This window comes from Cheilinus undulatus, linkage group 7 (assembly GCF_018320785.1).
Source record: "Cheilinus undulatus linkage group 7, ASM1832078v1, whole genome shotgun sequence".
Classification (NCBI taxonomy): Eukaryota; Metazoa; Chordata; class Actinopteri; order Labriformes; family Labridae; genus Cheilinus; species Cheilinus undulatus.
In genome coordinates, this window is record NC_054871.1 from 15,776,348 (window position 1) to 15,790,732 (window position 14,385).

At 38.4% G+C, this 14,385-nt stretch overlaps 1 protein-coding gene across 4 annotated transcripts in view; it reads right to left on the reverse strand.

The window, feature by feature from the left end:
* Positions 1-14,385, reverse strand: part of pde4ba (phosphodiesterase 4B, cAMP-specific a) — a 290,034-nt gene that overhangs the window by 80,826 nt on the left and 194,823 nt on the right. For all 4 annotated transcript variants that reach the window (XM_041790949.1, XM_041790950.1, XM_041790952.1 and 1 more), the window contains one exon: positions 4,439-4,491. In XM_041790949.1, coding sequence (XP_041646883.1) covers positions 4,439-4,491 — 53 coding nt within the window. The remainder of the gene's footprint in view (positions 1-4,438; positions 4,492-14,385) is intronic.

Genomic DNA, 14,385 nt, shown 5'->3' on the forward strand with positions numbered 1-14,385 from the left:
TCACTCCAGAGAACGCATCTCAACTGCTCTAGAGTCCAGTGGCAGCGTGCTTTACACCACTGCATCCAACACTTCGCATTGCACTTGGTGATATATGGCTTTGATGCAGCCGCTCAGTCATGAAAACCCATTCCATGAAGCTCTCTACACACTGTTCTTGAGTTAATCTGAAGGCCACATGAAGTTTGGCGGTCTGTAGTGATTGACTCTGCAGAAAGTTGGCGACCTCTGCGCAATATCCGCCTCGGCATCCACTGACCCGCTCCGTCATTTTACGTGGCCTACCACTTCATGACTGAGTTGCTGTCGTTCCCAACCGCCTCCACTTTGTTATAATACCACTGACAGTTGACTGTGGAATATTTAGGAGCGAGGACATTTCACAACCTGACTTGTTGCACAAGTGGCATCCTATCACAGTACCACGCTGGGATTCACTGAGCTGCTGAGAGCGACCCATTCTTTCATAAATGTTTGTAGAAACAGTCTGCATGCCTAGGTGCTTGATTTTATACACCTGTGGCCATGGAAGTGATTGGAACACCTGATTTCAATTATTTGGATGGGTGAGTGAATACTTTTGGCAATATAGTGTAGTTTAAAGAGACGACCTCATTCACCCTGACTTAGAAAAGTCAGTACGATCGTTATGAGGCTGGTTTACCAAATACAGACACACACACTCATATTTTCCTAATCTCTGACACACACACAAACTCAGAGCACCTGATGAGCTGCGGGTCTGAAGGAGGAAGTGAAAACTCAATCCATCTGCTCTGACAGGAAGTCAACAGAAGCCACATAGAGGCATGCTGACGTCAATCAGAGCCACAGGAACTCCTCCCCACAGCACACACACTAACACACACGCTTACATTACTCACACTGATGTATATGCTCTGTTTTAATCATACACCTTCACAATCCACAATTACAAAAGCGTACACTTAAAATACCATCAGACACTGAAACTCTCCAACACACACACACACACACGTCAGTGTTTTATGAGTTTCTTTCTCATCATCCCCCTACTCCTCTCCCCCCACCCTCCACACAGACATGCAAACACAGTATAAAACATGCTGCTTTGCATACAATGACAATGACATGTCTTTGCAACAGTTCGCTTATTATCATCCAATAATTTTAAGATGTATGCGCAACATAATCTGCATCAGAAGTTTGTGGGAAAATCCACATAGAACTGAGCATTTGTGTGTGGAGTCTCACAAGGCTCAGTATTGGGACCAAGGTTGTCATAGTTTTGGATTTTTAATTAGTTGTTGTTTTTTTTTTTTTTAAATACATTTTATTGAAATTTGAAGTTTTGAACACAACACACAATATCCCTTCCCAATGACCAGACAGTATAGCAAAACAGAAATAAATAGCATGCATATCTGTGACTGCATAACACTGCATACAAATATTTATATTTGTATTTGTATTTTTTTAATTAGTTTTTCCTTTTTCTTTTTTTTTTTGTCTTAAATTTCTTTTTTTTTCTTTTTTACTTTTTACTGTAGGTCTGTTAGTTTAGTTTTTAATTTACAGAAATGCTTGGTTTTAGTTTAGTTTTTAAAAATTTTAGTTGTTTTCAGCAATTTGAGATACTTTTCAAGGGCAAGACCCAAAAGGGTCAGAAAAAGTGAACATCATACAATTTTAAAAATACATTTAAACAGGCAAGGTTTCAATCCTTGTTTTTTTTTTAATTAAAATTAAATATTTGATACAACTTAAGACCTCAAATTCCTACAATCATATAAAATGAGGCCATTTTACAGTCTCCAGGCTTGGATGTACCTGTCAGTATGCTGAAACGAGATTTTATTGCAAATTTATTTTAGTTAGTTTTGCAAGCACTCAACACATTTTTTAGTTAGTTTCTTTTTTATGGCATTGTTTTGAATATTGTTTCAGTTAACTAAGTTGTTTTTCACATTTTAGTTTTAATTATTTACTTAAATTTAGTTTACCATAATAACCTTGATTGGGACCTAAACTTTTTGATTTATATATAGATGATGAATGTAAAGATTCAAAGTCACTGCTGTCTGGGTTGTTTGCAGATGACATGATTGTTATAGTTCAGGAGAAGTTTTAAAAACTTTGGCATTAAGTGTTGAAAATTAAATGGTTTGAAATAAGTTATCCAACTGTCTCAGAATGTTTTTATACTAAACAAAGCAAAGTTTCTGTGAAACCACAAGGTACATTTATCTGACCATGGAACAGTTTTCCAATTTTGTATTGTTCTCTTATTTTGGAATATCTTTGCTAGTGTGTGGAAATTTGGGGAAATACAAACATTAGCAACATAAACCATTGGTTATTTTGCAGAAAAGAGCTGTGAGTATTAGACATACTGTGGAATAGATTGAAGAGAACACAGTCTGTTTATTAAGGCGGGGTAATTGAAACTTAAAGATTTGGTTGAGTTGCAGACACAGTTATGTTCAGACAAAAATGTAGAATATGACTCGAAAATCTGTAAAAGTTTTTGTTTTTAGCTCAGAGGATGAGTAAGGTTGAAGGAAATTTAATTGCAAGAATCAATTTGCACGGACAAGTCTAAGATAGACGTGTATTTCTGTGGTTAGAGTCAAACAGTGAAATTCTTTACAGAGTGATCTGAAGAGCTGTGTCTAATTATATTTCATTTTAAAGAATATATAAAGACAGAGTTATGAAATCAGCTTATTTTATCATTGAGGGTAAGTGTAATCTAAGTCTTTGAAATTGCTTCTGTATCTACTTTGGATAGATACTTCATCTACTAAAGTGACCCCTTCCCTCCTAGACTCCTACACCAACCATCAATTTCTGCAACTTTTATTACTTTTAAGCCTGTAAATTTTGTCCGTTCATGAGCTTATCCTCTTTTCTTTTTGTTCCATTACCCTTGTGATATTATTGCAACAATAAAAATAAAAAAGGAATAACAATATGAACTCTTATGACTCCTCTATAAATATATCAAACCATTTAAACGTGACAATGGAACAAAGCTTTGTATCTACAATCATGCTTCTTTCATTTCTTGTAAAATTTCACAGGGAAAACTAGTGTTGTTGTGGTAAAAGTTAATTGAAAACGGTGAAAATGAAACCATCCATGTAGCATCTTAGCTGTTACTGACTGTTGTTCCTTCTCACTGCTTTGATGTCATCTCTGAGCCGAGCAGGTTTCATATAAAACATGTCGGTGTTTTGATAGCGGGCTTCACTCACAGCTCTCAGTTTCACTGTCGTCCATTTGTACTTAAAACATGTGGCTGTTTCCACAGTTTTGTCTGCTGTGTTTGTTTGATTTGTAGGATCGATGATATATTTTATCTGTGCTTCTCAGAGTTAACATTCATATGAACATTTATGAGAATGTATGTGGTCCAGTCCTGCAGTGGTAACATGCAATAGCTGCACAAAGATTTGTGGTGCAAATCACTCCCTTTCTAGCCGATTTTTGAAGTGCTACCCAGCCAATATTTACAGCGCCAGCTGCTGCCATACTGTGTCAATCTACACAGAGCAGGTCGATCCAAACAGCCAGAAAAAAACATTTAAGCCATTCGGCTAATTTCAAAATACAACAGTGCACAGACTCACGATTGTAAATCACTACAACAACATTAGGAGGTCAGTGGGTCACAGAGCTAATACAGCACCACTGATGAAAAAAGTTAACTTGGTCAGAGCAAATCGCTGTGCACCCGGATCGCAACACAAGCAAGGTATGTGGAATTTGTAGGTAAGAGATCCAGCAGCTGCAAAGCAAAGCTATTATCCAGCTAAAAAGGGTTTTAGAATGAATAATTAATTCACAAAATATATCTTAACTGGTTTCCTGGAAATCCACTCAATCACCAAATCAGTTTGATTAAAGTCTTTATACACAAATTGGCCATGTGTGTTTGAATCCTCTACAGACTCTTGGACAAAACCTTTTCTCCTTTAGCCTCTAAATGCAATACAATGTTCCCTAGATAGACACAAACTGTGCGTGTCTGCTGTTTACTGCTGAGCAGATGGTTTAACCTTTCTAAGCTAAAACCTTTCCCTGCTGCAGCCCAAAAAGGATGTCTGAGAATTGTAAAAATTGTAAACCGCACATATGCTTCTTCAAATAAAACCTGCTTGAGGCAGAAAGGGAGTTTCTCACACTAACTGACCATTTTCTGTGTCTGTGCGTCTGAAATGAGCAGCTGAATAGTGTGTGAACAGGGTTAATGAGCCTGATGACAAAATAGTCTGACAGCAATGCCAGATCCGGAGGTGGGGTAGTGAAAAAAAGCAGTCCTCACGTACGCAAGTTCATGAGCAACAGACGAGACAGAGGAGAAAAATGAGAGCAAAAAAAAAAAAAAAAAAAACAGTTGCCAGAGAAAGTTCAAGTCTGACTGAAACAGATAAGAAAAAGGGAGGTCACTTCTTACCTGGGAGACAAACTCTGGTGATCGGAGGCTGAGTGGTTGCTGCAGGAGACCTCCTACCAGAGAGAGAGAAGAAAAAAGACAAAAGAAAAACCTTAATAATCTCATAGCAAGAGGCTAGGGATCCCTGCATGCTCTGTGCAATGACGGTGTTTGCAATATAAATGAATGGCAGCAAAGAGGACAGTGGTGCCTCTTTAACAGTTTTCTCTCTATTCTGTCAGAAATGGGCTTTAAAAGGACAATTATTCAAGAAGCAACTGAAGAGGAGTCTGCAGGCCCAAAACTAAACCACACTGTAGTGTTTACAGACAGACTTCTGCAGATAAAATCAGTTGATTATTGAGTTTGTGGAGCTGAAAAGGCCAGAGATATACCTGCTGTTAACTACATGCACACAGATGCATGATGGTTGCCACGCATCCCCTGCATCATTTTAGTGCATCAGCTGTGCACATCCTCAACAAACATGTAAATACTGTGCAGATGTGAGATTCAGAAGCAGGGAGGAGGTGTGTCAAACACAACAACAGGTGAATGCTTCAGAGACAAACTAACAAACCAAGTCAACAATGATCCATGTCTTTGAAGTGTTAACGTCACTGCACGGACAAACATGTCAGGTGGACACGGATAAATTCTGTTTTCAAAGTCAATGTCAACCTGTAAAAATAATGAAAATAAGATTGTTGTTTCAGGTCAACTAGTGACTCTGAAAACCAGTATTGCTTTAGTCTTTCACTCAATACTTCAGCCTGAAATGCCAGATAGACTGTTTCATATATCCACTGCATATATGTTTCACATTCATCTGGGAAACCTCCCATACAAAGTGTTCGGAAACGGCAGAACTTTTCAAAAAATCCTCGGAAGGGGATTGGGCAAATGTTTTGTCCGTCACATCCATTACAGGCCAATCAGAGCAACAAGACAAAATAAGGTAGTCAGGCATAGGCAGCTCTGGTAGTAACCTGAGTTGACAGACAGGCACTGCCACTGTTTTTAAATGCTGGAGCTTGTTGGTGGATAAAACTCATGCCAAGAATAGTCCAGAGAAATGCAAAAAAATTTTCTCCACCAAGAAAAGCTTTCAGTGTGGTTCTTTTCCTTGTTTTTGTTTGAAATATTTTTATTAAAGAAAATCGAATCTTCATATAGCATCCACAAAAGCATTTTGCTTTTTCCTTTACATACAAAAAAAAATTATCCAGGCCTGGCATAATTAATGAAATGAATACGTCCTTTCATCCTTAGTAGTAGGCAAAAAACAAAAAACAAAAACAAAATCATATATATATATATACATACATACATACATACATACACATATATATACACATATGCATACATACATACATACATATACACATACATACCAACATACATATACATAAAGTCTTCTTATCTAGGTACAAAGTGAACAACAGAACAATAACAAACTGTTCTCATCCCAACCCCAACCTCAACCCGCCCCTGGAGTGTCACCTGAACCTATATCTGCAAAGCCAAGTGGATTATTCAACTCTGCAAAAAGGAGACCAATGGGTGCCAAATCTTCTCAAATTTATCCAATTTGTCTTTGAGAATGAATCTAATTCTTTCTAAATGAAGTGTGTCCGTCAATTCAGTCAACCACAATTTGATAGTAGGCACTTCTTTCTTCTTCCAAAATAAAAGAATAAGTTTCTTGGCAGTGATAAGCCCATATGACAGAAGATTCTGTTGAACTACCTGTAAGCCTTTTAGTTCTTCTGCTACTCCCATAATAATCAATAGTGGATCAGGTTTAATCTCCACCCCAAAAATCTTTGAAAAAAATTTAAAGATTCCAATCCAAAAATTCTGCAGCCTTGGGCACAGGGCATAACTGTGTGTCAAAGTCGCTTCCGTTAAGTTGCATTTATCACAGCCTGGTGAAATGTCAGGAAATATTTTGTGTAGCTTCGACTTTGAGTAGTGCAGTCTGTGCAAAATTTTGAATTGTATTAGACAATGACGTGCATTTATAGAGCATGCATGCACGTATTTCAGGCTTTTGTTCCAGGTATCCTCCGATAGCTGTTTACCCAGTTCTGCCTCCCATACTGCCTTAAGGGTGTCTGTGTTTTTGGGGGCTATATCCTGAAATGTACAATACGGGCAGGATATTATATTCTCAGACCCAGCCAGACTTTTTAAACAGTTATCCAATTTGTCTGGCCCTGCATTTTCGAAGCCCGGTAAATATGCTCTCACGTAGCTCCTAACCTGCAGATATTTAAAAAAGTCTTGGTGCAGTAGGGCATATCTGTGCTTTAACTGTTGAAATGATGCAAAGACCCCCTCCACGTACAAATCTCCAACCTTACATATTCCCAAGTCTCTCCATCCAAGAAAGGCACCATCCAAGTTGGAAGGAGCAAAAGAGGGATTAGCTGCTATAGGGAGTAAGAAAGACATGGCCCTCAGCTTGAAATATTTAGTAATTTGTTTCCATATACATATGGTATTATGAATAACTGGATTGCTATGGTAACTATGTTTACTTAATGATATAGGTGACAGGATAATTGCACCGATGGTGAAAGGTAAACAATCCTCCCTTTCCATCTCTAACCCACTGGGTAGCACTGCTGTATCATCTAACCAGTATGCAATGGAACGAACATTGGCAGCCCAATAATAATACAAAAAATTGGGCAAAGCCAGCCCTCCCTGAGTCTTAGGTTTACAAAGGTGTGCTTTGCCAATTCTATGCAATTTATATCCCCACACAAAGTCGAGAACAATAGAATCTAAACGTTTGAAGAATGCTTTAGATATAAATACAGGAATATTCTGGAAGAGATACAGCAACTGTGGGAGGAGGCCTTAACTAATGAATTACATTTTTTTGTAACAACTATTCCCAAATATGTAACCCTCTCTTCTGTTATCCTAAATGTTGGAGCCACTCAGAATCCATAAGATGAATTGGCATGAGCTCGCTCTTAGCCCAATTCACTCTATACCCAGAAAATGATCCAAACTGATTAATCACAGACAAAATTGAAGTAACTGAAATTTTTGGTTGAGATATGAAAAGGAGGATATCATCAGCATACAAACATATTTTATTAACTGTGTATTTTGTGTTATATCCATGGATTTCAGGATGTAATCGGATTCTTTCGGCAAGAGGTTCTATTGCTAGCGCAAAGAGTAGAGGGCTTAAAGCACAGCCTTGTCTTGTCCCTCTAAACAATTTAAAATTAGGAGAACAAGTCTGGTTGGTCAGTATTTTAGCCAAGGGATTTTTATATAATAATCTTATCCATGAAATGAAATTATTGCCAAGTTGAAATTTATGAAGAACTGCAAATAAATATGGCCATTCAACCTGGTCAAAGGCCTTTTCAGCATCTAGAGATAGCACTGCAAGGTCTTCTTCAGGAAAGCGTGTGGAATATATAACATTAAATAGTCGTCGTAAGTTAAAATATGAATGTCTTTGAGGAATAAATCCTGTCTGGTCTGGATGCACAAGCTTTCCTATCATAGTACTAAGTCTTTTAGCCAAAGTCTTTGTAAGGATCTTTTGATCTGTATTAAGCAAAGATACAGGTCTATAGGACCCGACTTCTTCTAGGTCCTTTCCTTTTTTTGGAATTAGAATTATAGTTGCCTCACTTAGCGTCTGGGGAAGCTCTCCACCTACAAACGCATGCCCATACATCCTGTTTAAATAAGGTACTAATAATTTGTTAAACTGGGCTCTTGCCATTTTTTAGTGATTTTATTGTTTCTGTTATTTCCCCACAAGTCAATTCAGAGCCTAAGTAGTCACGATCTGTTTGATTTAACGTTGGGAGTTTACATTCCTCTAGAAATTCCTGCATAACCTCTGGTGTTGCCCTCAATTGGGAGGAGTATAATCTCTCATAGAACTGCTGAAATCTTTCATTAATTTTTAAATGGGAGGTTAGCAATTCTCCTGTGTCTGATTTTATTCTATGAATTGTACGTTCATTCTCTAAATTGCGTAACTGTCTTGCTAGCAGTTTATTCGGTTTATCTCCGAATTCAAAATATTTCTGCTTTGCAAAAACAAAGGCTTTACTAATTTTTGCAGAGAGTATCTTATTTAGTTTGTATTTAAGGGTTAAAATCTTATTAAATTTGGCTAAAGAAGGGCACTGTGCATTTTCTGCGTCAAGTCTGTGTATCTGGGCTTCTAAATCCAACTGTTCTGCCTTGGCATGTTTCCGTTTTGATGCTTGGAATGAGATAATACACCCTCTTAAATAAACTTTCAGAGTCTCCCACAATACTGACGGTGTAGTCTCAGGTTTTTCATTCGTTTCATAAAATAAATTTATATGTCTTTCAATATAGTCACAGAATCCAGCATCAGTTAAAAGTTGTGGATTAAACCTCCAACTTCTCTGATTAGGGGGTATATCACATAAATTTAAAGAGAATGTAACGGGAGAATGATCCGAGATAATGATATTATGATATCTGGCATTTCCAGAGTACGGCAACAGTTTTCCATCTACAAGAAAATAGTCTATTCTGGTATAACTATTATGGACGGGTGAATGAAAAGAATAGTCCCTGCCTGTTGGATTGAAAATCCTCCATACATCACATAGATTCATATTCCCAATGTACAATTCAGAAATTGACTTGCATTGGAGGGGTCATTGAATGCACAGATGATTTGTCCAGATGGTAATCTAGAACACAGTTAAAATCGCCCCCAATAATCAAATTAGTAGTGGCCACATCCGGAATTAGCCCAAACACCTTCCTATAGAATTCAGGATCATCCTGATTAGGCCCATAAATATTTAACAGTGTTATGGGTTTAGAATGCAACTCTCCTACCACCAAAACATATCGCCCCTCCTTATCAGCAACAGTGAGTTGATGTCTAAAGGGAACTCCTTTCTTAATAATGATCGCTACACCTCTAGTTTTAAAAGGGAAAGATGAGTGATAAACTTGGCTAATCCATTTACATCTGAGTCTCAGATGTGAGTCTCTCTTTAAATGGGTTTCCTGCATAAATATAATCCCTGCCTTCAAAGACTTTAAATGTGCCAGCACCTTGCCCCTTTTAACAGGTTCATTTACCCCTTTAACATTCCAGGAACAGAATATCACCTCACCCATATTCCCCTTTGATGTACTTGAATCATCCGGTGTCATATTGGTACATCACACACTTGTCTGTCAGGTAACACTCCTCCCCACCCTCCCTGCCCCCTTATTCTGAACAACTAACCCAGAAAACCACTGCATTGTGTGTTACTCCTAGAGTACAACACAATCTCACTCCTGGAGGACTATATAAACTAAAATGTCAAACAGGATAAAATAATAATAATAATATCAAATAAAGATCACCTCCTTATTTATCTCCAGACAGTCTAGGTGTCAATTCACAGTTACAAAACACAAAAAGCAGCTCTACAGAATTGAAATGTAATCAACAAAACAGGACACCGGCTGCATTGCCCTTATGGGGTTTTATGAAGTAAAATAATACTAATAATACTGATAAGTTAAACTTATTGGGGAAAAACTGAAATTAGGAGTCTTGCTAGTAGCACAGTGACAGCACAGTAACAGAAATGTGCTGCAGTTGTGAACCCATTACTTCAGTAACAACCGGAGTCCATCTTAAACCGTAGTATGTGTCTTTCACCAAAATGACTTAGGTGTGGAGTGTGGATAACTATTATATGTAGTGCATAAGCCAAGGCCTTCTTTGGATCTGTAAACATAAGCTCCATACCATTGTGGGTCACTCTTAACTTTGCTGGATATGCAATTCCAAACCTGACCCCGGGCTTGTCCCGGAGAAGCTTCCTGACTGGAGTGAAAGCCGCACGCGCCCTGGCAACATCATATGGGAGATCTCTAAACATCTGGATCCGCTGTCCTCGGTACTTTAGCTCTTTCTTGTTAGAAATCTTGCGAAGAATATCATCAAAGATGTGCCCATGATGAATCTTTAGAATCATGTGCCGCGGTGGCTCGTCATCTCCTTGGCGTTTCCTGATCGCTCTGTGGGCTCGGTCCAGCACTGGTTTTTCCTCTAGTTCCAGCACCTCCTTGAGTAGACCCGCAGCAAAATCCCTGGCGGGTTGTCCATGCTCCATCCTCTCCTTCACACCCGCGATTCTCAGATTTTGTCTCTTAGAGCGCCCCTCTAGATCCAGACATTTATCGTTCAGTTGGTTGACTTTGTTCGTGAGGCGTTTAACTTGCGTTTCCAACTCCTGGTGCAATCATTTCAGACTGGAGTTTCACAGGATGGATTTGCCTAATGACAAATCAGGCCAATCCATCTGCTTTGCAAGGCTGTAAATACATAGCTGATGAGAAAATTTTGATATAGTAATGAAAACTAAACGAAAGAGACATTCACGAGGAGTCTTTCTCTTTCCATTAGATGCTGCAAGGATGACACCTACAAATGCAGTCAGCTGAAAGTCACCAGTTAACATTATCACAAATTAAACTGATGCATCAGGAACATCACGTTAACATGGGCACCTGCCCATAGACTGTGTTTGGGAAGGGCAGGACCGTTGAAAAGGGTGACTAGACAAATGCTATTCATTACAAGCCAACCAGAGCAACTAAACATACAATGACATGGTGGACATCCACAGCTCTGATGAATGAACTTTAGCCACTATCATTGTTAACAACTGAATTTATGAATGAAAGAATGAATATTGAATTTACATGAATGGTCATTCACATGACCCATCCCACTTGGAATTACTCCGACAGAATTAACTGAAAAACAGGAAATGTTCCAGGAATCTGGCCAGCATTAAACAGCACATTAGGTAAAATATCAACCTCCATCCACTTCCATATTTAAAACACTCCAGGAGGTCAGGCATAACAAATGTACATTTAAACCAACACAATCTGATAAGTTTATCTGTCACTATTGGCTCTTCTTCTCTTTACGTGTGCTTTAAAGAGATATTGTAACAAAGCAAACACATAATCATAGATATTTCATTAAAGTGTTATTGTCCATATGCCCTTAGTGGAGCCAGTTGGTGAAATAAACTGCTGAGGCTGGGCAGGAGAAGAGCTGAAACATCTCTTTTTCCAAGAAAAGATTTTAAATTTGATTCTTTGGTCTTCTTTTTAACAAAAAATGTTTTTCAGTTCTGATTAAACTTCTGCTGGAGCTACATCCAAGTTAATTGCTCCACTGGCAGCCCCTGTATACAAGCTCACTGTACAACTAATCCCCCAGCCAAAACTCATGCTGAGGCTCTGTGGATCTGCCTTACGACAGACAGAGTCCAACCAATCCATCAGCATTGCAAGGTCTGCAACAGTGAAGTGCTTATATTATTTTTCACATGACTGGAGCATTAAATTAACTTTAAATACTCAGATCCTTATATCAAAACAACTAGAATTTAAAAGAAAATTATGCATCTGTGTTTACATAGGAATCTAACTAATGATCAAAGACTGGCTTTATAAATTGAAAACTTGTCCTTTAATTTCTAATTAAACTCTAAAGATGTGTCATATATTGAAGATTATATGACTCTAAAGTTAACAACATGTCCAGCAGCCTTTGTGCCATGATACAGAGAGTATGCATTCTCAACATGACTGAGACTGCTGCAGTAATGAGACTGTTGCAGGTCCATGCCAGGACCACCACTAACACAGGATTCATGTGAGGATGGACGCCAAACCCAGAACTCAGGTGTTGGCCCACGTGAAAGGTCTCACATGCAGCAGCAGCTGTTTAACTGAACCAGCAGAGTTGTGGACGAAACGCCACAACACTCTGACTAGACATAAATACCACCACATGATGATGCTGCACAGTCTGGCCTCTGATATTTTAATCAAGTCCCCCCCCAGGCATCAACACCACAGCTATTACAAAACAAAACAATCAGATTATTGACTTCTCGAGCAAATGTTATATATATTTCAGTTGTGCCAAACCTCATGCACAACACAGGGAGATGGCTGATCAATTTGAATTAACTGACTCAGGTACACTGATATCAGAACATAATTACTGGGGACAAAAGAAGATTGGCCTTGTGCTTTGCAAGGTTAGCATAATGTACCTATGCAGAGGGAAAGGTTCAGCATGCATTAATGTGCATCCACACCTGGCATTAAGGATTAATACTCAATATCTAGGGATCCACCCACGATTAGTCAGTGGACAGGTATAGTAAAAAATATCCAGTGCATGGAAAGTCTGACCTTTTCTCTAAGACTGCAGAAAGAAAAATATGATGCTCTCTGGAAGAAATGGGAAACATACCTATCACAAAGCGGTGATAACCTATGCTAATTTTAAAACACATTTTTCAACTGAAACAATGCTGATAATGGGAAAATTTGGACTGACCCACTCGTGTCCCCTTAAGTTCTATAGTTCCTACTGTTTCGCTGAAAAATTTGTGTGCATAATGTGTTTGTAAGCTTAACAGATTTGTGTGGCTTGATATTCAGTTGTATTTTCTTTTCTTCCCTGTTTAAATCTGTCTCGGACAGAGTTGTTTTGTATTCTTTCTTCTTAAAAACTAAAAATAAAGTTATAAAAAAAAAAAAAAAAAATACTCAATATCTGATTGCCTAAAATGACTGGGGTCACTTTCTTGAGTCCAGCATGTCCAACTACTCCTGATTGAAGTGTGAGTTAGCATCATGTTGAGGTAAAAGGGCAAACAGGACGTGTGTCAGTGTTTGAGTGACAGCTAGAGGATGGACGGCTGACTGTATATCAATAAATCTCTTTTCAGCAGTGACTTATTGAGCGGCTGTTAGATCTTAAGTGTTGAATAGGGTTTATCTATGTGTGTTATACCATGTTAGTCCTTGTGTGTAGTTGTGTGTTTTGATTGTCTATGTTAAAGTGTCAGAGCTGAATGTAGGTCAGCAGGTATTCAATGCGGCAGAATGAGTGTTAATGCAGCCAGTGGGAGAGGAGAGAGCATCTGTAGAAACACACAGACTTCTTTCAGCAGTTACAGAGAAGAATAGAGAGGAAGATGGCCTACATACATGTTTTCACTGGGAGGTGTGATGATGGAAGTAGCTGCAGCTTTAAGCTTTGTGTTGCCCAGAATAGAATAGAGCTAAAAATGCTGGCCAGTTTTACTTTAGGCACAGTGAAGTAAACAGCAACTGGCTATGATCTGTGCTTTATGCTTGTATTACTTTTGGTTTTAAACCGTTTATGTGGAAAAAACGAGCAATTTTGACACCTCCTGGCTTTTTGAAAAATGAAACAAACAATTTTTTCTTATGTTTTGACAGTCTATTAACCTTGCAAATCAGATGGATATGCCTGTTTCTGTGTTTCTCACTGGCCAATCCATCTTGCAATACTCCTGTCTGTACCATTTGGGCCCGGTTATAAAGTGACAGGACCAATCAGCGACGAGGGGCGGTACTTTCAGGAGCGACGGAGTCGTGACGTAAGCAAGCAGCAACAAGAGGCCGGTGCGGTTATGGCGGAAGAGATTAGTGTGGAGGCTGCTAAAGTGATAGTTTTATCATGACTTGACGACATTTCATCGTTAAAAGAAGAACAAAGAACAGCAGTGAGTTCTTTTCTTTTCAAAAACGACAAAAGTCGTGTACTGACATGCCTACAGTCACCATGGTTAGTGTTATACAGTTCTATATGGAGTTTATTCCTCAGTAGCTGTGCACGTACACCTCAGTAGCGGCTACATCATGTGTTTTGTCGTAGTTTTTAGACAAAATAAATATAATCTTTTAAGCAATCGTAAAAAAATAAAAATAAAAATAAGGTTTTAAATGATTCCAGAGTCCAGTGATATGACCCATTTACAATTAAATCATTGTAGAGTAAACAATAACAACAAATACTGTAGTGAACAGAATGAAGCAGTTGATCTGTCTGAATATTTGAAGATGTTTTGTTTTTGCCAACACAGCTTAGC